Raw genomic sequence first — 26,562 nt, forward strand, 5'->3', positions numbered from 1 at the left:
GACATTACTTTCTGCAAGAAATGCATTATCCTATTGCATCCAAGTTGTTTTATAGTGGTATGAGTGTGTTGTATTACTCTCCACCACACGTTACCTCTGAGCATATCTAAGATGCCACTGAGGCATACATGCACAGCTATTACCCAGCTCAGGGCAGTCTTCATGAGTTGTGGGTGGTGATTACATATTCACATATCAGGATGTCTGTGTATCATTTCACTGTCTTGTGAAGTTTGTGAGACACCATTTGTTGTTGCTGTAATCAGGACAAAAAATGGTTATATACACTACCAGCTTGATTTGTTTAATGCGTCCTCAGAGTCTTTCATGGCAGCATAACTGGATAAAATCTTCTCGGTTTTCAAGCTGCGTCAATTCCCATAAAATTCTCAAGCTTTCAATGGCTAGCTCCATCTGCGTCAATATGAGTGAAACTACTGACTGCCAGGGCTGGCTCTATTTCCCACTTATATACCTGTGATTATGGCTGCTGGCACCAATCGGAGGGGGCTGAAACTACAAGTGTATGGAAGGGAAGTTGAGCAGCTCATAGCAGCTCCAGCCCGCCACGGGACTGAGTGATGTCAGGTGGTGCAAGGGCCAGCGCTACATTTGAAACTGCCGCTCCTGCCTCCCTGCAAGCGTAAGCATCCACTGTTGCTTCCTTTTGAAAACTCGATAATTTTATTCAAATTGATGTGGTTTGAAAACCAAGAAGATTTTATCCTGTGTTTGTGCAGTTACGAATCCAAGACTTGCCAAGCGGGAAAGCGCCGGTAGACAGGCACAATAAAATAACACACACACAAAATTTCTAGCTTTCGCAACCAACGGCTGCTTCTTCAGGAAAGAGGGAAGGAGAGGGAAAGACGAAAGGATGTGGGTTTTAAGAGAGACGGTAAGGAGTCATTCCAATCCCGGGAGCGGAAAGACTTGCCTTAGGGGGAAAAAAAGGATAGGTATATACTCGCGCGCGCGCGCGCGCCCACACACACACACACACACACACACACACACACACACACACACACACACACACACACACACATATATATATATATATATATATATATATATATATATATATATATATGACACAAGCAGACATATTTAAAGGCAAAGAGTATGGGCAGAGATGTAAGCCGAGGCGGAAGTGTGGAGGCAAAGATGATGTTGAATGACAGGTAAGGTATGAGTGGCGGCAACTTGAAATTAGCGGAGATTGAGGCCTGGTGGGTAACGAGAAGAGAGGATATATTGAAGGGCAAGTTCCCATCTCCGGAGTTCGGATAGGTTGGTGTTGGTGGGAAGTATCCAGATAACTCAGATGGTGTAACACTGTGCCAAGATGTGCTGGCCGTGCACCAAGGCATGTTTAGCCACAGGGCGATCCTCATTACCAACAAACACTGTCTGCCTGTGTCCATTCATGCAAATGGACAGTTTGTTGCTGGTCATTCCCACATAGAAAGCGTCACAGTGTAGGCAGGTCAGTTGGTAAATCACGTGGGTGCTTTCACACGTGGCTCTGCCTTTGATCGTGCACACCTTCCGGGTTACAGGACAGGAGCCCTCTGGCTCTTACCCTTGCAACCGCCCCCTGTGTAAAACCTGTCCTATGCACCCTCCCACCACCACCTACTCCAGTCCTTAAAACCCACATCCTTTCTCGAAGCAGCCGCCGGTTGCGAAAGCTCGAAATTCTGTGTGTGTGTGTGTGTGTGTGTGTGTGTGTGTGTGTGTGTGTGTGTGTTTGTGCGTTTTATTTATTGTGCCTATCTACCAGCGCTTTCCCGCTTGGTAAGTCTTGGAATCTTTATTTTCAGTTATTCTTTTGATGAAAGCTTAATTCACTGTGTGAGTGGTACAATAGTAGAATGTTGACTTAGTAATTATGGGCCACATTTTTGTCCAGTTTTATTTTTTCCCCATAACTTCATTTCTCAATATGTTATGTAACTCAGAGGCCTTATAACAATGGTAACTCCTGTCTTTTCTTTTTCAAAATTAATCTGATCTTGCTGCTTGTGGATCAGTGAAGCATATTTCTTAATAAGTACCCAATACAATTGCCACCAAATTTTTGTCATCAGAAATCCAATAAAACTCTCAAGATTTAAAGAACAAATAATTATTAATAAGAGTATGCACTGAAAATTGACAAAGGTTAGTTCAGCTGGTTTTTCTTATAGCTAGACAAAAGAGATGGATAATCAGTGCATCAGTCCAAACAACATAATCATATAGAATTTACCAAAGAATACAGTGTCTTGCAATCTGGCCTCTCAGTGTCTGCATGTTATGAATCGGTGTGATGCAACTTATTTTGTGTTGAAAACCGTTGTCTCTGAAAAGCTTTCTGGAGATATTACAGGATTCGAGAAGTAAGAACAAATCTAGCAGGAGATAGATTAGGAATATCTCTCATGTCGTGTAAGATTAAGCTTGGGAGAATTTGCCAGCACACCACTTTTTACTTATGGTGCACCTCCAAACATTGACTGACAAGATCTTCTCTTTGTGTATCATAATTGTCATGTTGTAAGTCAAATTGATGTATTCATTCTTGTGTAAATTGTATAATATAGTCATCTTTGATGTCATCCTTATTTCTCTGGCCTTAGTCAGTCACAGTCCCATGAAGAAGTGAAAGTACATCTACACCTTCTACAAGAGTGATATCACATTATACAAACACGTGTCCACTTGGGTACCATGCCATTTCAGTGATATTATATGGGTAGGGACACCACATGTATTATGCACATGTGGGTCCTCAATTGGTTGATGAGAGCATAGATTGTAATGCATTGCTAACATAAACACACAGTTATCTTTTATTCTAAGTACTTGTAAAATTAAGAAAAGAATGAATATGTATCTTTCTGGTAGCAGTTGACTGTAAACATTCCTTGTGAAGACTCATGCACAGGTTTTGAATTATCAGTCAGACTTCATGTTATAAATGATAATTTCAGAAGTCTGTAAGCCCTGGTCAACAAGGACATGAGGACAATGAATAGCACGTATAAGAAGTCACAAGTGACCACAGGAGAAGCCATTTTTATTACTTAACTATATCTGCCACTGGGCCTCAGAATGGTAGTTCTCTTGCAGATTATTGGCGACAGTGTAACAGTGTTGACGTAGCACCCCTTGGCCACAGTGGTGCTTTTAGGAAGCACAATGGCGAACAGCATCGCGCATATTTCAAAATTCAGTCAACCGACGGTGGTCGATATCACACAGACAAGATGGATTTACACATCTAATAAGTCAAATTCTCATTTACCCATGATTACTGAAAATATTTTCATCTCTAGTTTGTAAGTGTTAGGCTTATGCTGACCTGACATGCAAAACCAACTTAATGAAAGTGTATGTGAACTATTCTTGCAGGTACTGTTTGGCAATAACATCCACAACATGTACTATTGGTGTGAAATGTTCAACTGCTTCCTTGAATAATTACTCAAATCTGTCAGTCTGTAATAGTGAGTGTTGCCAGAAACTGACCTCCACCGTCATTTTGCAAAGTAGTCATAATTCTTTCTCAAATGCCACACATAGAGCCTTGTCTAGCATGGGTGTGGATGGAGCAGGCCGTCAACATAGACCCCCTCCCCCCAACCTTTACCATGCCACTTCTATCTGCCACTCAAAAAGTTAATAATCGGAGTATAATATCTCAGATGTACATTTTGGTTGCTGCACAACTCTCACCACCCTTCACCCCATATCAATCGGTTCCAGGTGGAAGACCTTAACAACACTCTCCCACGTCTCTTCCCCTTCCTATGCAGACACTAACCACTTATCTTTTGTCCATCGCTTGCCAGTCTTCCTAGGCATCTCTCTCTCTGCATATTTTGTTTGTACTTGATTTCCTTGTCACTTCCTTCAACACTACTTTCTCCTTCAGTCTCTCTTCTTGCCTCTCTTACTGTCTTTCATCATTTTTATACCAAACCGTCTCTCCATCAGTCTTGCATACCATTCCTCTCCCATCTCCTCCTACTAGGACCCTTTGTTTTGAGTAAATTTATATATTTTTCATGTGATGGTCCATTTAAAGGTAGGAAGCCTTACACTTTAGAACAAACTAGTTTGGTTTATATTTGAATATTTGATATGTTTGTCTTTTGACATAGCTATGTTGTAAATGTTACTGAAATGCTGCAGGTCACTGCCACCTACGTAACAACTCTGAAAGAAAATGTCTGCATTTTGTGTCTCTTTAGTTGATATCCATCCACATTTGGCTTGTTACTTGTGTTATTTTTACAATGTGTTTGGTTGTACATTCTATGTCCATACCTGATACAGGGTTAATTTATTAATATAATAATTAATTGAATTTCTTCCATGTGCTAGATTTTCAAGCACATTTTTCTCTTCTAGTATATAACAGACAACTTATTCAGTGAACAGAATGCAAATACATATTATTGTTAAAGGGTGCTGTGTTTGAAGAATAGTGTGTGTGTGACAAAAATTTAAAAAAAGATGAAAATAAAGAAATGTTGTCCTAATGTAAAATGCTGAAAAAAATTACTTCGTTACAAAAAAGTATTTTTTAGAGCTTTGTTTTTCATTTCAATCCTGGAAAATATTAAAGCAATACATTCATAGTCAGATAAATATAGAAAAGGCATCTATACGGGACAGTCAAATTAAAACAACACAGATGGAAAAAAAGTAAGTAAACTTCATTATTTTTATAAAGTAATAACCATAACTGTTAATATATTAACCCACTGTGTTACAAGACAGTGCCTTCATGGAAAAATGTTTATGGTTGCATACACAATCACAGTTTCACCCAGACTTGCATCTCCTCATTGTGAACAAATTGACGGCAATGTTTATCTTCAGGGCTTCAAAGTATGTGGAAATCACATGGGGAGAGATTGGGACTGTATGAAGAATGTGTAGTGGCTTTCCAGCGAAACCTCTGTAGTGTACTCGAAACAATATTGGCAACATGTAGGCTCAGCAACATGTTTTGTTGGGAAGTTCTTACACATTCTCCTATCAGCCCCAATCTCTCCCCATGCAATTTCCATATTTTTGGAGCACTGAAGAAAGACATTCATGGCCATCAGCTTGCTTTGGATGAAGAGGTGCAAACCTGGGTAGTGTTGTGGTTCCGTAGGCAACTGCAAATATTATTTCATGAACCATTCACCGTCTTGTCTCACAGCTAAATGTGTTAACAATTGTCGTTATTACTTCAGAAATAATAAATAGTTTACTCACTTTGTTTTTCAATCTCTCTCATTTTCATTTGACTGCTCCTTATACTTACCACTTGACAAGAAGCATTCAGATGAATTGTAGGTGACCACCTTTTAGGTAGGGTTTTCTACTTAAACCTTTTATAGCTGTCAGATGACTGAATCATAAGTTCTGAAGGCTAGCATTTTTGTCATCTGTTCTTGTCTCATCATCTACCTCTTTCCCTTTATTTTGAAGTTAATTTTCTTTGTTTGTGAAATATAATTTTACTAAATATTCTGTGATTACTTACAGATTGTGCCCAACTTTTATCCTGCACTGGCAGAGAAAGTGCGTGCTGGCATCTATGCATCCCTCCGTCAGATCCTAGATAAACGAGTACTGCCATCATTGTTTCCCTTGTTTGATAACCCCAAACTGGATGGAGAGCTGCGTGCTATGGTCCACGATGTCTTCAGGGAGTTCTGCCTGCCACCTTCTTCAGAAGGTATTGGCTCAGAACGTTCCTTGTACTCTGTCTCTAGGCGTGCATGGATACAGCCAGGCAAGTGGTATATCTGCTGTGTGAGATGCTCGCGTTGACAACCAAGAAGGCTTCAGGCTTCAGAATTATGCTTTTAATTTATTTATTACAATCCAGACTGCTGTCAAATGATGCCTACAGTCTGCTGCAGGTTTTGTGTTTTATTATGTGTGTTTTGTTGGGTCATTTTCAGAAGATGAAAGTATGTGAATTTTGAAAATGCTATGCCAGTGTTGTGTTAGCCATGTTGAATTAGGAAATGTTATTAGTGGTGTTTGGACATGTGTTCCTTCTCTTCTTCAATGGAATACACAATGAAAGTGTAGAGGGTGGGTGTGGGGAAACTTTTTTGTTCGTATGCAATTCATTTTGAGAAACACTGGTCTTATTGGGAAGAATATTAACTATGTATATATAATGGTGTTGTGTATATTGTAAAATACATCATTTTGACCTGTGCTGCAGTTTTAAAATTTGTTATTGTTTTTAGCCCCAGTAATATTTCAAACTGTACTAGAAAAATTAAATGTGAACATTTTTAATACATTACAATGGAAATTCTGGGTCCAATATAAACAGTGCAGTGACTGACAATAACCACTCACTGTATTGAAGAGGTGCCAAGCAACAAACAGGCACACAAGCAAGCAGTTGGATTTGTAGCTTTTGCCCCAGCTCTCCTACAAGATATGCAGGAGAGCTTTTGTGAAGTTTGGAAAGTAGGAAAGCTCTGTTAGCAGAAGTAAAGTTGTGAGGATAATTCGTGACTCATGTCTGGAGAGAGCAGTTAGTAAAAGCAAGGATCTGGGTTTGAGTACTGCTCTGGCACAGACTTTCAGTCTGCCAGGAAGTTCTAACTGGTATGTTAACTGTGTGGAGGAAGCTTGTGTATCATTGTTTAATGTGGCTGTCTCTGTGCTAGTGCTACAGTAAATAGTTCTATAATTGCTGTTTTTGACGTTAGGGAGAACACTGAGAAGAAAAAAGTGCTTTTAGTGGTATGTTTCAAGAGAGTGGTGAGTTGGTAACACTTTTATATTTGTTATCCTATCCAGTTTCCCACACCTGTTTCATACCTATGTGCGCTGTCTAGTTTATTTCACTGTTCTTTTCTGAGTATTGATCATGTACTAATTTTTCCTCTGATTTTATTATTTTGAGATATCCACATTTTTTCCATTAAGTTCCATCCCACACACTTCTGTTTCTTTCCAGTGGTGCAACTGCAGCTAGGATCTGCCCTTGACTGCTCCTCAGCACAAGTCCTATGTTATTCAGACTCCGTTTCTTCTGGTATAGTTATTAAAGATAGTTTTCTTCACCTTCTGTACTTGCAGTGCCATACTTTTCCATCTCTTAACCAGCAGTTTATCTCGCACATTTTCTTTTCTCCAAATCCATCAGTATTTCTGTTATTTGTTTAGAGACATAAAACAATACTTCTTTCATCTTGATACAGTAGTTTTTAAATTCACATTTTTCAAATACTACAAGACACAGACACATTACAAATCTTTTCTATACCTGGCTCCAATCTTTCTTGGCCCTTACTTCTCTTGTCAACAGAGATCTCCATAAACTGCTTAAGGCAAATACCAGGATGGTTTCTTTGAAGGGGCATAGGCAATTGCCTTCTTAATCCGAACTTGGGTTCCATGTCTAATGGCCCCATTGGTGATGGGGCGTTAAACCTCTCTTCCTTCCAGTTCACTTAAGCCTGTCTTGATGAGATGTCTATTAATTATTAAATAAACACTTTTTTAAATACTCCATAGTTACCAAGTGTGAACTGAAAAAATTTCCAGTTGCCACCATACAAACAATGTATATATTATTGCAGTTTACCTTTCAGAGGCCTCACACATTTGATTTTTTCCTCTTTGCTATACTTAAGTTTACCCATTCTCTAATCATGCACAGGTTGGCATGTGGATGTTTGCATTCATTTTTAATACACGTCAGGTATTCCTGCATGCTACCTTACACAGTTCTTGAAATATCATTGCCTGACAAATAAAGTGAAACACCCAGAAGGAGAGGAAGAAACAAATTTAAACTTAACAATTTGAGGAGGGGTGTGATGTTATTTTAGCAAATACAAAACTGAATCAAATTTACAAAGAACTTTGCAGTATGACCACCTCTGTCCTGGATGCATGTACTGATTGTGTTGGGAAGGGTGTCACAAAGCTGCTGCATCCTATACTAAGACAAGGTGACCCACAATTGTTGTAACTGACCCTTGACATCCTGGATAATGGCATTGCGGCAGAGTTGACAACCAAGCTAACCCTGTACATGTTCTATTGGGAACAGTTTTGGTATTCTTACTGACCATGGGAGTACCTCAACATCATGCAGACTGTTCATAGAGACTAGTCATGTGTGGACAAGCACTGTCCTGTTGAGTTATGACATGATACTGTCAAATGAGAGGTAACACATGAGGATGTAGGATATCTATGACATACTGTTGAGTTTCCGGAGTTACCTCAATTACTACCAGTCATGACATGAAGTCAAAAACTCCAAGACATTGGAAGCATGGAACTTCTTCCCAGGTTGTTGCCATATGTGCTGTCAGTGATCATCCAAGGAAGTTCAGAACTGTGATTCATTGTTGAACACAATGTGAAGCCATGCATCAGGAATCTGTACTTTCCAGTCGTGGCACTAGTGCAAATGCAGCTGTTTTTGTTGTGGTGTTAACAGCTGCCTATGTGTGGGAAGGTCTGTGACCAGTGATATTGGATGGCACAAAATGTTGCAGGGAGTCTGTTAATTGACGTTGGGTGGCAGGTTACATTGTACTTGATGTGGGGTATGACCTCTCTTTTGGTGGTCAGACATGTTCGACCAGCACCTTGGTGACGAGTATGCCTGCCCTCAAATTCCCATGCAGGTAAACACTGGGTCACAGCCACATCTGAGTGCCCCATAGATCTTGGTATTTTACAAATCGACCAGGAAGCCGAATGAAGACCCACAATGATGAATTTCTTTCGAAACTATGTCAGATGTTGATGACGCTCTTGTATTTGAGTAGGCGGCATCTCCGTGTCCTTCCCCGCAATCGCTTTACGTCTGATACTGTTCATGGCCCTTATACATCATACCTGGTCTGGTAACAACACTAAACACAAGCAACAATAATGCATTCTGGTGACCATTGTACGTGTTACACGGAATTGCAACTGTGATCATTTACTTACCCTGTGCTGTTGTGTATGAAGTTACATTCATATTTGACCATGCCTTCTGAGTTCTTCGCGTGTTTCGTCAATCGGTGTATATGGATGACAAAAGCTTTTCTTGTAACGTAGAATAATGCCGTTCAGACGAATAACCATTTATAGTGTTCAGAACAGCTTTTTGTAATAGCTTAAATTTGACATCATCAAAAATAACATTGATATACCTCAAATTTTATGCTGGCTCCTTGTTACATTCATTTTCCACTTAATTCAGAACCTTGTTTATGGCACGGTTCACACACTGTTTTTAACATTAGATTTATGCATTCAGTCAATAGAAAATATCACAATTTTTTTTAAAAATTGTATGTTAACAACAGGAGTCAAGTTAGAAGATCCTGGAGTCATTGTGAAGGATGAGCCAGCTACCGTGACAGACCAGGATACTAATCACGATGATGCAGTGGATGGTGATGGGCCAACTGCTCCAGGTAGCGTCCAGCACAGCTCTGAACCAACCTTTAGTGATGACGATGAGGATCCACAGGGCTCTAGTTCTGCTCCGGTACTTACACCTGCCACAGTTCTCAGTCGTACACATGCACCACGTCTGCACTCTCTGGACGAAGAAGACGACGATGACATTCCCCTTGGTAAAAATGAAACTTTAAACATATCTGTAAACTTAAGACCAGTTATTGCTACTATAAATTTAGAAGAGCTGTTGATGTTTGGTTTTGTTTCTCAGTTAGTTCAAAAGCAAAATGTTTGTCTCATATTCTACCTGCTGGAATTTCTGATTTCTACTTGAAAATCACAACTGAGCTACCAACAAGAAACACTGAAAGTAATAAAATATTGTCTATAGCTTTGATTAAGCATAGGCATATCGAAAATCTTTTCAGTGGGTTAGCGTTAAGTCTGCTGCTTGCTGTTCCACTTTACTTTGCTTGTACGATTCCCTTACTTTTATGTTATAAAATGACAATATTATGAAAAGGGTAGATTGCCACTTACCAAATAGTGGAGATGAGTCGCGGACACCCACAACAAAACGACTTCTAAACAAGCAAACTTTCAGCCAAATGCCCACTCTCTCTCTCTCTCTCTCTCTCTCTCTCTCTCTCTCTCTCTCTCTCTGTGTGTGTGTGTGTGTGTGTGTGTGTGTGTGTGTGTGTGTGTGTGTGTGTTTTGTCTAATTCAGAAGAAGGCCATTTGCCAGAAAGCTTACTTTTTTAGCAATCTTTTTGTTGTGCCTCTCTGTAACTCAATATCTGCACTATATATGGTGAGTGGCAATCTATCCTTTTCATAATATTGTCATCATTCCATCCTGGATTTTCTATTTTATGTTATATACATTGATATATTAATTTCAGACACTAAAATACTATTGAAGAATCAGTAGTGTATTAACTTTAATTTTCTTCATTATACAAGGCACTTAGAATTATCACACTGGATATTAAATTTCAGAATACTTTTTTCACAGCAAAAGTTCGTCTCAAAGAGAAGCCAACTGCAGATTCTGATGCAGATGCAGATATCATTCAGCAGTTGGATGGAGATTTCCGGTTAGCTGTAGAGTCTCTACATACCGAGACAGACAACGAAGCCAGGTAAACAAATTTTTGAATATAGTAAATGTGCTATACTTTCATTAATACATGTTGGTGAATGTATGATTTTACTGTGATGTAGTAGTAAACTGTCTAAATATGAGACAAATGTATCCACAAGTCATAATTTTCTGGTAATTTAATACATACAGCTTGTGAGCAGTCAATAGAGCAGACAAAGATCCAACTGAGGCAAAATTACCCTTCAGTCACTCATAATACACTGACAGTATACTTTAAAGCATTAAAAATGTCTTCTTCTCTTGCAAATACATAGCAAGAGTGCCCTTCTAGCATTGGAGAGTCCAGTAATGCATAGAAGTCGTCACAGTAGCCAAAGAAACATAAGTAAACACACTGTAAGATGCTGTAATGTCCCCTGCTATGCTGTTTGATTGAATGTTGGGCAGTTGAGAATAAGAGGTAAAGGATTGTTGAACTAAAATGTAATTAATGGTTCACCTATTTCCATCCACTCAGATGGAAATAATTATAGTCCTTGGCCAATACTGTTGATAAAATGCACCTGTGTGTGTGTGTGTGTGTGTGTGTGTGTGTGTTGGGGGTAGACAGTAATTTCGTAGGGTGTTGGAAAATGTGAAAATTAATGGGAGCAAGATTTACCAGAGTACAAGATGACCCTCCATTTTTGAAAAGGCTTCTTGAGAGATTTTTTTAACATATTGTGACTTATCAGAGTCACAAACTGTTTTATTGACAAAGTAGCTGCCTAAAACATCAGTGTTATACTTATTCTGAACTTAGGACATTTATTGTTTGTCTGTACAGTGGAACTTTGATGTTACATTCACAGATTTTACATTTTTCATGGTTCTAAACCATAAAGTAATAGCCTTCACGGAAAACCCATGGTAAAAATTCCCTGAGTTTACGTTTCTTTAGAGTAAGGTTTACCTCAGTCTACATTCTTACTTGACATATCACTTGACTCCATCCAACTAATATAGTTTCATGTAACTGAACAAGATAAAAGTGGCTCAAAAGACAGACTGTTTGCACGATGTCTGGTGGTGGAGTTAAGAAAATATCTTAAGCTGTTGCGGAGAGGGAAGCTGTGACAGAGGAAATACTGACGTAATCCACAATTAGCGTTGCCAGAGCAACTTCCAGTGTTTAGCTTCACCACACAATTGTGATACAACTACTGCTAGATTATGACAGCACTGGAAAAACACGACAGTTGACACGAAGTGCTCCAAAATGAGCCAGTACGTGATGAAGGAGACTAGCTGCCATCTTATAACCCAGTCTCGTCTTTTTGCGTGTACTTCTGATATACTGCATTCAGCAACAAGATCGATCGTCGACCTTTTAAATTCAACCACTGAGTCTCAAAGCATACGCTCAAAGAAACAGCTATTTCTGGTTAGAAGCTGTTATTGGCTCCTGAATTGTTACATCACCTAACAGTCCGCACACCCACCACACCACAATAACACATCGAAATCAAAAAATTTAGCACTGACCTAACGTTACAGTTGGTAGAAGAAAGGGTCAGACGGGCAATTTTTTAACTGTTAACACAGGCAATACTGTATGAGATCGGGATGTTGCAGCTTATGTTCGGTTTCTTTTTGGTTTGTAGGTTTAGACAGAAGTACTGGGATTTTTATTAGGTTGGTGTACTTTTCCATTTTTTTCCCAATTTTTGCTATTTCTCTTGTCTTCCTGAATCCAAAAGTGTAAAATATATATATTTGCAGATGCCAGGCAATGGAACGGTTGGTGCAGCTGATAGTTCAGGAAGATGACATTGATTCTGAAACCACGGCTGTTCTGGGGCAGTGTCTTGCTGTTGTATTAAAAGAGCAATTTGAAGGAACAGTTTTCCCTGAGGAAGTCAATGATGAGTAAGTATTCAGTGTGTAATGAATGCTCATAATAATTGCAATTGTTGTTGGTGGGTTTTTTTTAGGATAAAATTAAAATAATACTACAGTTGCTGAAAATTACAGCCATGAACAAATAATAAATTTGTCCAATAATTTTGTGGTAGCATGTTTGTTTTTATTTATTTACATTAAATTGACTGTTGTAATTCTGACATTACAGGAACATAGAGGACAGTATTGGGAAGCCACTATTTGTACTATTACGGAATCTTATTCAGTTGCCTGAAGATGATAGCAGGCGGCTACCATTGCTAGCAGTCCTTGCAGAACTGGCGCCCCAAGCACAACGTGTTGGCTACTTACTCCTGTACTTCCTGAAGGCCTGGTGAGTGCAACCATCTGTGGTTATATTAATTGTGAGACGGTAATGTGACAAAGATTGATTGTGAGTGCAGTGACCTTTGAAAAAGTTGTGTTTTTTTCATATATATCCACTTCCAGTAATCAAATTGTGCTGATGATAGTGCTCTGGCTTTTAATAGAAGATTGTAGTTATATTGTACTATGTCAAAACTATAGAGTGAAAATGGTACATGCAACAGAAGCTCCTAAACTGAGTATTTTGAGATGATATGGGGGGGGGGGGGGGGAAGTATGGTGCAAGATAATGACTGAGCAATGTGTTTGAAGCCAGTATGTGGAACTTGCTTATGTTTTCTTACTGCTGCATCAACATTGGTAGCAATACTTGAAAAACAGTACACAGTCTTCTGTGATGTGTCCAATAAAGTGTACCATTGTTTATAATTCATGACTGGCTGTCGATGATAGTTCAGTACTCCTTACTGGAACTTGATGATTTGTATTTAATGTATTGTGCAGCAGCATGAAGTGCTCAAAAAAATCAAGCAAATGCAGAGGGAAAAGTTTCACAACATGCATCATCCTTACTGTAAGAAACATTTTTACAGTGAATAGAAAATTATAGAAAGTTACCTGTCGCCATTCCGTTGCAGTGGAGCACATTACCAGGTGCTCATTAGATATGTTTGCCACAGTCATTGAAGTCTGGACCTCTTTTTGTCCAGGAGATGTGGTTTCAATGTGCTAGTTCACTATCTCATTGTGATATTAATACCTGGTAACATTTGAAGGACATACACTCTCACTGTTGGTTTGGAGGGCGGGGTCCTGTCCTACATCTAGTGTGCTCACTGAATTGCTGTGCAATGGATGTTTTGCTGTGAGGTTATTTTTAGCAGGGTTGGTGTGTGACAAACCAGCAAAAATTGAAGAAGAACTAGTTATTAAGAGTCCTAGCTGTCTGTATCATTATACAACAGGAAACTCTGAGAGACTATAGGAAATTTTTAGGGGTTTTTGTCAGGTGTGTATTGAGACTGGCATTTGCCTCTTTGAGCCATTGCTATTAGCTTAAGTTTGTTGGAAGGTGTGTTATTCATTCTTATAAAAACTTCATATTTATTTGTATGACAGGAAAATTCAATCATAAAAACTGATTTATTGAGGCAGAATTTCTGGTGATTGTGTACTTTCAGGAGACAAAATGTTTAATTCTGCAAATACATAAATATAAAAAGTGACATGCTACCTGACTTTTAGAACTAGTAGTTCATTCCCAGCAAAGGAGTGATTGACAGAATGGGGAAGGTCAAAAAGGAAGGGCAGGTTGCTCAGACCTAATCTTATTGATGTTGCCCTCCACCACACTGAAACCCACATCCAGACCTCAGTCCATATAAAACCAACCAATAAGCAACAATACCTACACTTTGACAGCTGCCATCCCAACAATCTCTTCCAAACAGCTTAGACATGCACAGCAAATATACCTGCTGTGACACTGATTCCCTCAACAAGATAAAACACATTGAGAGAGAAAAGTTTCACCACAAGAATCAACAACATCCCTCAGGCTTTCCTCTCCTATAACTACCAAATCTCCCTGGCAGTAGCTTCCTCTCACCCTCCAACTAATAGTTTCCACATCCAAAAATATCGGAAACACCCTCTTGTCACCCAGTACAATAGGCCTATTCATTTGAAACGTTACTTTGCAAAGGTTACTTCCTTATTTCAAGTCCAAATATGAGATCCTCTTTCCCTGATATCCTCTCCACGTCAACCACTGTATCCTTCCATTGTCCTCCTAACCTTTGTAACATCCTAATCAACCATACCCTAAGGCTCCTGTCCATGCAATTGACACTGCTGTAAAATCTGCACCATGCACCACCCATTGCCATCTGCTCCTGCCTACTAGTGGATAAATCCCACACATCCATGTTTTTACGAACTAACTTGAGCCGATTGCTCAGTTTATCTAGGCATGACCACCACTAAACAGACTGATTGCATGAATAGGCATAGAAGTAGCGTCAGCACCCAGTTGCTTGTTGAACGTGCTCTGCAGCATGACTCAAGCCCTGAATATTTTCTACACAATGCACACTATCTGCACCCTCCCACCTAATTCTGGTTTCCGTGAATTCCAAAGATGAGAACTTTCCCTCCAACACATCCTTGCAGCCCAACACCCTCCTGGTTACATAACCCCCCTCTTTACACTTTTTTATTATATATTTTTTATTTATTGAGAAATTTTCCCCAGTTCTTAATTCCACCATTCATTTCTCTTCTCCTGAATCTGTCTTTACTTCTCACTCTGTCCTTATTGTTTCTAGACAGAAGCTGGCACATTGCTTAACAGTGTAGCATCTCTGACCTTTCTCTGACACTTCTTCCTTAATGTTTGTCTGCCTTCTTCTTCATTTCAGGTGGGTACCTCTCGTACTCAGGTCTGAGTGACCTGCCCTATTTAACCTTCTCCCACTCTCTCCCTCTTCTCTTCGAAGAAGAAAATGTTAGTTGTTGAAAGCTAGACAGTGTGTCACTTTTATTTTTCTGTGTGTCTGTCCACAATACTCCACATTTTGCCTCGTAAAGATAAGTACTGGCCAGCAGTTCTGTCTTATTTATTTCCAAGTGTTGACATGTTATTCCAAAGTACTCATCTTTGTATCCTCTATTATCTATATAAAGTTGATCATTAAGGTTTGGGACACCTTGTAATTAACTAAAAGTTCTCCTTTATAATAATGTATATTATAAAATTCAACAAGTTCATAGCATATATATATATATATATATATATATATATATATATATATATATATATATATATATATATATAAAATAGAAAGAAACTTCCAAATGGGAAAAATATATTAAAAACAAAGATTCCAAGACTTACCAAGCGGGAAAGGACCTTTAGACAGGCTTGTGTGTGTGTGTGTGTGTGTGTGTGTGTGTGTGTGTGTGTGTGTGTGTGTGTGTGTGTGTGTGTGTGTGCGTGTGCGCGCGTGTGTGTGTGTGTGTGTACACCTGTCCTTTTTTCCCCTAAGGAAAGTCTTTCCACTCCCGGGATTGGAATGACTCCTTACCCTTTCCCTTAAAACTCACATCCTTTCGTCTTTCCCTCTCCTTCCCTCTTTCCTGAAGAAGCAACCATTGGTTGCGAAAGCTAGAAATTTTGTGTTATATATTCAAAACTAAAAATATTTTGTTACATCATAATTAATGAGTTTTGTCTTTTATTAAAATCTTATAGGCTCAGAGGAGCTATGGTTTTAACAGTCAACAACTGTGACAGTTTTGATTAATGCCTTTTCATTTTCAGTTATTGTTCTGTGTTCTCCTGAATTCAAGAATTTAAAAGTAAGAGGACATCAAAGGGGGAAAGATTTGTAGTACAAACCTGTTCATTTTTAATTCGAATAAATTTGCATTCTTTCTTTCCAGTAGGTGATGAGGATAGTTGTGATCTTGTAATTGCAGTGTGAAAGATATGTCATTATCTCATCCATTCTACATCTCCATATATACTTCGTTAGCCACTAAGCAGTGTGCTACAGAGGGCACAATTCCCCCCCCCCCCCCCCCCCCCCCCGTTCCACTCACTGATCGCGTGTGGAAAAAACATCTGTTTGAACGCCTCAGTACGAGCTCTAATTTCCCTTATCTTTGAATGGTGATCGTTGCACGATTTCAAAGTTGGTGGTAATAATATATGCTCTACATCCTCAGCGAAGATCGGATTTTGGAATTTAGTGAGCAGCCCCTTCCGTTTAGCACGTCATCTATCTGCAAGTGTGTCCCACTTCAAACTTTTTATGAGATTTGTAATGCTCTCACGATGGCTAAATGTTCCAGTCACGAATTCTTGCCGCTCTTCGTTGGACCTTCTCCATCTCTTGAATCAGACCCAATTGGTAAGGGTCCCATTCAGATGAGCAGTGTTCTAAGATTGGACAAACCAAAATATTGCAAGCAATTTACTTTGTTGAAGAGTTCGCCTTAACCCTTACTTGTGTAATCTGATCATTCCATTTGATATCATTTCGAATAGTCACATCCAGATACTTGACTGACGTTACCGCTTCCAAAGACTGGGCATTTATTTTGTACTTGTTCATTAATGGAGATTTTCGCTTTGTTATACGCTTTAGGCTGCACTTGCTAATGTTGAGAGATAACTGCCAGTCATTACATCACGCATTTATTTTTGTGAAAATCCTCATTGATTTGTTCACAACTTTTGTGTGATACTACAAGGTGTACAACTTTGCTTCCTCCATTTTTTCCCCAACATTTAAGACTTGAATGAAACAAATTGGTTACTCGTGTATCATTCAAAGTATTTTCATTCACTGGCCACTACTTTCTCCCACCTTCCAGCCAGTGTACGAATCCCACATCAAAAAAGTTGTTCATCTTTTGAAGCGATCCACGAATCAATCCAATGTGTGACTTCTTCATGAGATCAGAAGTGTTAGTCAGGCAGGCCATGCACCATTGATCTAACCAGGTAATAGTCAGTGGGAGCAATGTCTGGAGAATACAATGGATGGGGTAGGACTTCGAATTTATCGTTTCCAAGGACAGTTTGACATCTTTTGGAACATGGGGTCAAACCTCATAGTACACAACACCGAGCTGGTCCCACCAAATGCAAAGCATGATCTTGGAGCCGTGAATATTCGGTTTGGCCGTCGATGTGGAAGCATGACCGGGATATCGCCACGATTTTTTGTGTTTAGGGTTATCGCAGTGAACCCATTTTTCGTCCCCAGTCACCTTGCAGAAATCCCTTCTGTTTTTGTCTCCGAAGAAACTGTTCACAGACGCACAACGCCGTCCAATGTCTCTGGGTTTCAGCTCGTACGGGACCCATGTTCCTTCTTTCTCAGTCATGCCCATAGCCTTGAGACTTTTTAAATGGTTTGCTGTGTCAGTTCCACTAATTATGCCAGTTCTTTTTGAGTTTGACACGAATCTTCACTCAGCAATGTCTCCAATTCTGCATCTTCAAAAACATTCTCTCTTCCACCACTGTGCCAGTCTACAATGTTAAAATCACCGTTCTTGAATCGTTGAAAACAGTCACAATGTGTTCTTTCACTAATAGCTTCCTTACCATACATACTTGAAAGCATTTGATGAGACTCAGCTGCTGTTTTCTTCATATTGAAACAAAACAGGAATACCTTCTGCAAATGAGGAGAATTAGGCTCATAAACTGCAATCAAGAACAACTTTATGATGCAAACACAATGTTTGAATGAGGTTATGTTGACCGAAGTCCAAGCAAACTGCGTGACGTCTGCAATCTGTTTCTTTCAACCGCTACTTACCGTTGTCGCCAGTTATCGGCAAACAGTGGAAGCAAAGTTGTACACCTTGTACTTTCCTGTAGACTACAGCATCATTGGCAGTCTAATGCCGCTGTCAATACCTACAACCAGATTTTTCTACGTAAATCATATAAAGCAGCGGACCTATTATGCTACCCTGGGACACACCTGATATTATGCTCGTTTCTGCTGAAGTCTCCCAATTCAGGATGACATACTGCTCTCTCTGTTAAAAACTTTGTATCAAACTGCATATGTCATCGGATAGACCATAAGCATGCACCTTTTGGAGCAAGCGAGAGTGCGGAACTAAGTCGAACGCCTTTCGAATGTCAAGGAATATGGCATAAACCTGGGAGCCGGTATCTCGAGCCTGTTGTATATCTTGCACAAAGAGAGCCAGCTGTGTCTTGCATCACCACTGTTTCCTAAAACTGTGCTGGTTTCTGTAGATGAGCTTCTCAGAGTCTAGAAAGGTCATTTTGTCTTAACACAAAATGTGTTCCATGATTCTGCAACAAATCAATGTCTGTTAAAATGGGCTGATAATTGTGTGCATCTGATTTTCTACCCTTTTTATAGACTGCTATGACCTGGGCCTTCTTGCAGTCCCATGGAACTTTCCGATCTCTGATAGATGATGGATAAGAATGGTGCTATATTGGTAGCAAAGTCAACATATAATCTTATGGGGCCAGAATCCTTTCTGGCGTCTAAGGATCGTAACTGTTTTACAATCCCAGATACACGAAACTCTATGTCTGCCATCCTCGTGGTTGTTCAGCTGAGAATCGTGGGGATAATGCACCTTGAACCTCACTTCCCTAAAATTTCTACTGTTGCCCATTGACCCTCCTGAATTTATTACTATTGGAGTCAGCTTTTTAAGTTCCACCCAGGTGTCCAACACCAGTTAGGCATCCCCTGAATTGTAATTAGACAAGAATTTCTATTATATTACACTTGTCTACCACATCTTTTTTCTTCCACTCCTATGTCTAACATGAAATCCTTACAGTGAAAAACTTTTTTATGAAGCAGGCAAAAGCAGGACTTCAGTCTCACTATCCTACCTTCAAGAATAGTATTTTGTGTGATCTATTCTTAAATGTGCTTGTTAAAAGTTTTGGATATCCATATCGCTTCCAGTCAAAATCACGAAGAACAAAGTTTCATGCATTAATATTTTATCTATTTTCATTCTTCTAGCTTCATATTCTGCAAATGATAGAACTGATTAATAAGTATATGGGTCAGTTATTGATCTCCTTACTTTTTATTGTGTATTCTAAATTGATTACAGCTAAGCAGATGAAAAGATTCTCTAATTTTACATTCCCATTGTAGTAACTTTTACAGCCAAGGAATGAGAAGTCCTGAACCATTTCGATTAATTCATTGTGAATTTGAATTTTTATGGCTGCGTTCTGTTTACTTTTGCCTTTGTAACTGTGATGAGACACTTCATCTCTTTTAGTTTCTCTAAGGAAATTTGCCTAAACGTATTAAATGTCCTTCATGTCTCTCATAATCATTATTCATATCTGGATGAGACTAGTCAAACCAGCCTTTCTGTACATGTCATGTATATAAATGATGAAAATCACCTATAATATTTGTAGAGACTTGTTTAATTTTCTTAGGATTTCTGAGTTATTCAGTGAATATTGGTATTATGGATTTTCATTTCCAATGCTTGTACCTTAACACTTACCTTTCAGTAGTCGGCACATGATGTTGAACATGTAAAATATGAACAACCTTGAAACAGAATGAATTTTCACTCTGTATCAGAATATGCACTGATTTAAAACTTCCTTTCAGATTCAAACTGTGCGTCAGAGCAGAACTTGCTTTTCAGGTGCAAATTCTCTGCTATCCTACATTTTAAATTTCACAGAAGTTCACCTGCTCACCTTGTGGGACTAGTATTCTTGTGAGGGCGAGTCATAAGTCATGCCTAGATAATTCAGTTGGTAGAGTGTTTGGCCAAAAAGAGCAAAAGTCACAGCTTCAAGTCTCAAGTCCAACACACAGCCTTAATCTACCAGAAAGCTCCAAATTTTCCAATAGTTTGAGCAGCCCTTTAGGATTTCTTTCCCAGAATAGATAGATTGCATGGCCTATTCCCTTGACCATTCACAACTTTTAAAATTTTGCTGGCATATAATGCAGTACTTCTGCTCCTCCATCTATGGTCATAGTACAGCTCTCCAATTCCTTGTTTTCTCACCAGCTGTAGGATGAACATTGCCATATGGAAACTGTATATAATCGTACTTCTCAATGTTTTGTATTACTTGCTTGGGCAAGTCTCTTGACCATTTCTTTAGTGAACTGTTAGTAAATTATCTCTCTGTTTCTTTTTATAAGTACATAACCATGTTACTAAGTGACTACCCCAGAACCCAGTACCATTTGTAGGTTGCCTGCCTAACAGCTTCCAGGGGCAACAGAAATTTGGATTTCAGTATTTTGCGTGATTGGTGATCAAATTTAAAAATTTAAAATGCTATCATAATCTATTCATTAAGAGGTATGAGCTTGTGTTGAAAGTTAAACACAATTAGATAAATATTGCTGTTAGACAGTGTGTGTGTGTGTGTGTGTGTGTGTGTGGTTTTTTTTTTTTTTTTTTTTTTGAAGCAGAGTAACTGATGGTGCAGAAATTACTGGACTTTATGCACCCAATATTTGAGGATGAGCACACTTTGTGACTTCCAACAGACTTTACACGTAATTGCTCTCCGACACACTTTTTTCAGTTTCTCACTGTGACTGCAAAGTTTTGCAGTATAAAGCCCAAGAAATAAAAAAAATAGCTATGGTACATTGGTGAAACCACTTCAATCATTTGTTAATAACGCTGTATATTAACCACAGATGCACATTTAGTATCACTAAAGTGTAATTTCAGTTTAATTATATAAGCAGTCTGCACAAGCCAACATTTCCACTGAAAATACCAAATATTTCCATCCTGTTAAACATGCTCTACCAAGTGTGGTTTTTGCTTAGAATTCATATAATGGCATGAGATAGATCGTGATTAAATAGCTCTGGATAGTCAGTGTTCAGATGCTCTTTTTGGACTGAGCGCAGAAAGCACAAAACATGATCTGATTTATAATTGAGTTAACTCTTTACATATTAGTGCAATTTCTGTTTCATTTGTCCACCGAAGAGTAATTATTGAAGTAGCAAGTATTAAGTTGCAGGTCTGGCCTTTTTTTCCTGACGACATACATCTGCTTGGTTTGCATAATGTTATTTTGTGATCTCTTTTTAGTAGCAAAATTGTATTGTTTGGAATTTTCACATTTCATTGATGAAGAAAATTAATTCAGCATTAAATACAGTCTTCAGCAAAATAAATGTAGTTTAAAAAAGTGTGACTGTGTAGTGAAACAGAATATAAAATAGATGATTACTTTTATATACGCCCCATAAAATGCCAAAACATTGTATTTAATACTTCTCTTTAGTATCTAAAGCTGCTAGTCTCTGTTGATTGTTATGAAGTATTTAATTGTTTTACTGTAATGTTTTTATGAAATGAAGCATGGAATGTATAACATATTTTATTCTTATATGTTACTAGCAAACTGAATGACGGAAAGGCATCAGTCTACAAGGACTTCTGCCAGACAATGGACAAAAAGCTTGAAGATTGCCTCCTGGAAGATCTTAGGGTAATACAACAGTTTAATAAAACAACCAATTTTTACATTTTTTAGATTTTAGTGTTTCTCATTATTGTCATGAACTCATGTGGTTGACTGATGGAAATATCTGTTCTGCAGACACACAATTGTGGAAGGAGCCTATCTGAAGTATGGACAGAGGACAAAACTATATAATCTTTTTAATGTTGCTATTCAATTTTTAATCGCATTTATCATTATATGTACATATTTCTAATGTTTTCACAATGTTTACTTTGGAGTTTTGAAGATATCAATAATAAAATACAAGGAGCCAAAGGTTATCTGCAACTTTTGCAGAAACTGTGGTGCAGCCTGTATAGTCAAAGGACAAGGAGGAGAGGCAGTAATCAGAATGGAGGTGAAACAGGGTAGCAGGCTATCTCCCATTTTATTCAGTATATATACTGAGCAAGCAATAAAAGAAACCAGGGAGAAATTTTGGAAGAGGAATGAAAGGTGAAGGAGGAAGAAATAAAAACTTATTGGTTTGCTGATGACATTGTAATTCGGTGTGCAAAGGATTTATATTATCAACGGAATGGAATGAATAGGGTCTTGAAAGTAAAACAAGGTTAATTGAACATAGCTAAATTAACTGGGGTGATGCCAAGGGAATTAGATTAGGAAATAAAACACTAAATGTATTTGATGACTTTTGGTACTTAAACAGCAAAATAACTGATGATGGTCATAGTGAATAGGATATGGTGGCAGACTGACAGTAGCAACAAGAGAGATTGAGATCAACTGTAAATTTAAGTCCTAGCAAGTGTTTTCTGGAAGTATTTGTCCAGAGCACAGCATTATGTGAAAGTAAAATGTGGGCGATAAGTTGTACAGATAGAGGTGAATATAAGTTTGAAAATATGGTGTTACAGAAGACAGCTGAAGAGTAAACAGATAGATAAAGCTTTGTTTTCTCCAAATTCACTTGACATCAACATATAAATGAGGCAGGAGGAGAACCCCTTACCATCAAAGTAGTTGCTGTTATATGAGATGGCTTGCTTGCACACAGCAACTGAACAGCAAAACAGAACCAAACAGGGTTATGCAACAGCTACAGCAAAACATAGATTGTAATCCAAATTATCAACAATTTGCAGTGACTTATTGTATGAATATTTCAAATGACAATAAGATTCAATTTTCACTTGCACTGAACTGTCTTTAACTACCGATAAAGTCCTAGATCCAATGCACATTGACAAACATCACTTCCATAATGTTCAATTTTGATCTTCCTTTGCGACAGCTGAGACACTCGCAGGGACTCTGTCCTGACACTGTCTTGCGGTACATGCTACTTAGTGGAGCTTTGCATCTGTTGCGAATTCAACAAAATACCTAGGAATTACAATTACGAACAACTTATATGGGAACAATCAAGTAGATAATGTTTTGGGGAAGGCAGACCAAATATTGCATTTTATTGACAGAACACTTAGAAGATGCAACAGGTCTGCTAAAGAGCTTGCTTACAGTAACTTGTTCATCCTCTGCTAGACTATTGCTGTGCGGTATGAGGTTCTTACCAGGTAGGATTGATGGAGGACATCGAAAATGTCCAAAGAACAAGAGCTGCTCATTTTATATTTTCGTGAAATTGGAGGGGGGTCATGGCTATGATAAGCGAGTTGGAGTGGCAGTCATTAAAACAATGACATTTTTTTCTACGGCAAGGTCACTTCATAATATTTCAGTCACCAACTTTCTCCTCTGAATGTGAAAATATTTTATTGTTGCCAACCTACATATGAAGAAATTGTAGTAAAATAAGAGAAATCAGAGCTTGTACAGAAAGATTTAAGTGTTCATTTTCCCCATGTGCTATTCGAGAGTAGAATGGTAGAGAAGCAGACTGAAGATGACTCGAAGAAGCCCCTACCAGGCACTTAAATGTGAATTGCAGAGATGTTATTTAAATGTATGCACATGTTGGACAGGTGGATGTCCAGTTGGAAACTATTTGTGTGATGTAAGGCAGATGTGTATCATAGTCCCTGCCATGTGCACCCTCTCTGGAGTCCAACTATAACTATGCTGCACCTGAGTCATAGGCAGCTTGGCAGTCTTGTATGTAAGCTATATCCTGTAACATCTGGAAGACACAGCATAGAGTAACTAAATACCATATTTACCTGAGCATAAGAGGCTGCTTGAGAAAATTTATTTTCTAGCATATTCTGACTAATAAAAATGACAGTCTTAAAGCATGGGAAGTCCATGTCGGAATATCAACAGTATTATGGAACACTGTAAAAATGACACGTTGAGTTGCAGTCAGGCACAACGAAAAGACTTTTACACATTCAGCCAAAGCCTTCTTCGGAAAGAAAAATGCACTTTCATTCACACAAGCAAGTACATTTAATCACTATCTCCAGCCGCTCTGACCACAACGCATTTGTGTCATGTCAAGCAGAAGCAACAATCCGGAGTGGAATGGGGAAGGGGGAGGAATAGCATTGTACAGGTGGGGGCAGAGGAGTGAGCACTGCCTGGCAGTGTGTGCAGGGATTAGGTGGCAAGATAAGGCAGCCAGGTGTGGGATTAGCAGGCTGTGGGGAAGGGAGGTGGAAGGAACAGGGAGCGGAAAATGAAAGAACAAAAAGGGAAAAGACCAGTGAATGCACTGTCAGAGAGCAGCACAGAGTGAGAGGTTGGGGACTTGAAATGGGAGAAGTTGATAGGACAGAGGGGCGGAAACTGTTCTGTGAAGGGCATGGGGACAGTAGGTTGCTGTAAGTTGAGGTCGGTATGATTTGGGGAGTGGAGAATATGTTGTAAGGCTAACTCTCATCTGTGCAGTTCAGAAAAGCTGTAATGGAGGTGAGGATTCAGATGGCCCGGGTCATGAAGCAGCCATTTAAATTAAGCATGTTATGTTCAGCTGCCTGTTGTGCCCCAGGGTTGTCCACTTTGTTCTTGGCTAGAAATTGGTAGTGGCCATTGTCCTGGTGGACAGCAATTTGGTAGTCATATCAATATAAAAAATCTGTGCGATGACTGTAGCATGCTGTGCAGATGGGAGTCATCCTTACAACATGTTCTCTTCTCACAAAATTACCCTGGCCTCAGCCTATGGTAACCTCCTGTTCCTGCACACTACTCCCAAAAGTTTCCATCTCCTCTGTCCTACTGCCTCCTCCCAATCCACACCCCTCATGCTCACTACACACTGCTCTCTGCCATTCCACCAAACGGTCTTTTCCCTTCTCTGCTCCTCTCTTTTTCTGACCCCCCCCCCCCCCCCCACCTCATCCCTCCTTCTCCTACATACATCAGACTCTGCACCTGGTAGCCTTGTCCTGTCACCCAGTTTCTGCATGCTCCACCGGCCAGTGATGATGCTGACGACTCTCACCCACCTGTACCTTGATATTCCTCCCTCTTCCCATCTCATTGTGCCTGTTTGAAACTCAGCATGCCATCTTCTGTGAGTAGCAATCTATCCTTTTTATGATATTGTCAAAGCTACAAAGTGTTTTATTGATGCAATATACCTGCCTAAAATTTAACAATGTATCTATTCCAAATTTATGCCATTTGTTGATTTAACTGATAAGAGGTAAGAAAAGAGGCAGTGAATTTTCAATGGTGAAAATCAAACCCTTCCTTTCTTCGCTGTTGTCACAATTATTCAGCTGTTACATCTGAATATGTTTCAATTTCTGACATTATGCTTAAGATTGTGAAAAAAACAGCTGTATTCACTGAATACATAGGGTATTTTGTATGTATACTGATATGAGAGTGTGACAATATTCCTTCGTCTGTTGCTCCCAAACATGTCATCTGCCAGCTGCTGTCTCATTGGCTATGTAGAACCAGCAGGTGATACAACTCCTTTTGTTCCTTTCATACCTCAACAACATTACTGCACAAAATACATAAGTATGCAATTGGCCCTTATCTAGACTTTTACCATCTCTGTGGTGTCACCCACAGAACAACGTCTCTCGCGAAAATTGGTACCTCACAATGGCACCACAAGTGAAGTTAGTCATTGCCGATGCATCAATCAATCGGAGATGTCACCGTAGACACACCCCTATGCGCTTCCTTACGCTGCCACAGCTGGAAAGTATTTATGTCCGAGTGCAGTGCTGCTTACCCTGTGTCTATGTAATCAGCACATACTAGTAATCATCACTAATGATGACAGTATCTTCATAGCACAGATCCAGCTGTTTGCAGATAGAACAGTTATTCTGAATTTCATATCATGTTACAGACAGCTGTACTCTGGTGTGATTCTCTGATTCTGCCGTGAATGCCATGGTAATGTTATAAGTGTCAGTGGTAGAATAAAATACATGTCATCTGTATGACCACTAATTGTTTCCAAATTTAAGTATTTACTGTGTTAGTGTGTTGTGTCTGTTTGACCTCCTTCTGAAGTACTCTAGTTGCTGCAATACACCACAGTCTCCTGTAGAAATAAATGCATACTATAGTTGATTATTCGTCCAATTTTAAGGTTAGTTCAATTCAGACTACAAATGGGGTCAGGCAAACTACAGTTTTAACTTGGTAGGTATTCATAAAAAGCTGAGGCACATGGTACGAATTCCCTTGGTTGGGAGTTTGATGACATTTAGTGCCGCTTCACCACTCCCCTCCCCACATTCTTCCAAGTTCTAAGGCAAGTTGGTATCAATGTTCCCCCTTCATTCCCCTACAATTTTTTTTAAATAAATAGTGGTGTCTT

General features: G+C 39.1%; 1 protein-coding gene across 2 annotated transcripts in view; it reads left to right on the forward strand.

The window, feature by feature from the left end:
• LOC126281554 (integrator complex subunit 3) overlaps positions 1–26,562 on the forward strand; it is a 70,489-nt gene that overhangs the window by 16,843 nt on the left and 27,084 nt on the right. The window contains exons 7-12 of one of the 2 annotated variants that reach the window (XM_049980622.1): positions 5,533–5,725; positions 9,336–9,608; positions 10,448–10,574; positions 12,299–12,445; positions 12,648–12,812; positions 21,743–21,833. In XM_049980622.1, the coding sequence (XP_049836579.1) occupies positions 5,533–5,725; positions 9,336–9,608; positions 10,448–10,574; positions 12,299–12,445; positions 12,648–12,812; positions 21,743–21,833 (996 nt within the window). Of the gene's footprint in view, positions 1–5,532; positions 5,783–9,335; positions 9,609–10,447; positions 10,575–12,298; positions 12,446–12,647; positions 12,813–21,742; positions 21,834–26,562 lie in introns of both variants that reach the window. The other variant, XM_049980621.1, reaches the window with a different exon arrangement.

This window comes from Schistocerca gregaria, chromosome 7, assembly GCF_023897955.1.
Source record: "Schistocerca gregaria isolate iqSchGreg1 chromosome 7, iqSchGreg1.2, whole genome shotgun sequence".
Classification (NCBI taxonomy): Eukaryota; Metazoa; Arthropoda; class Insecta; order Orthoptera; family Acrididae; genus Schistocerca; species Schistocerca gregaria.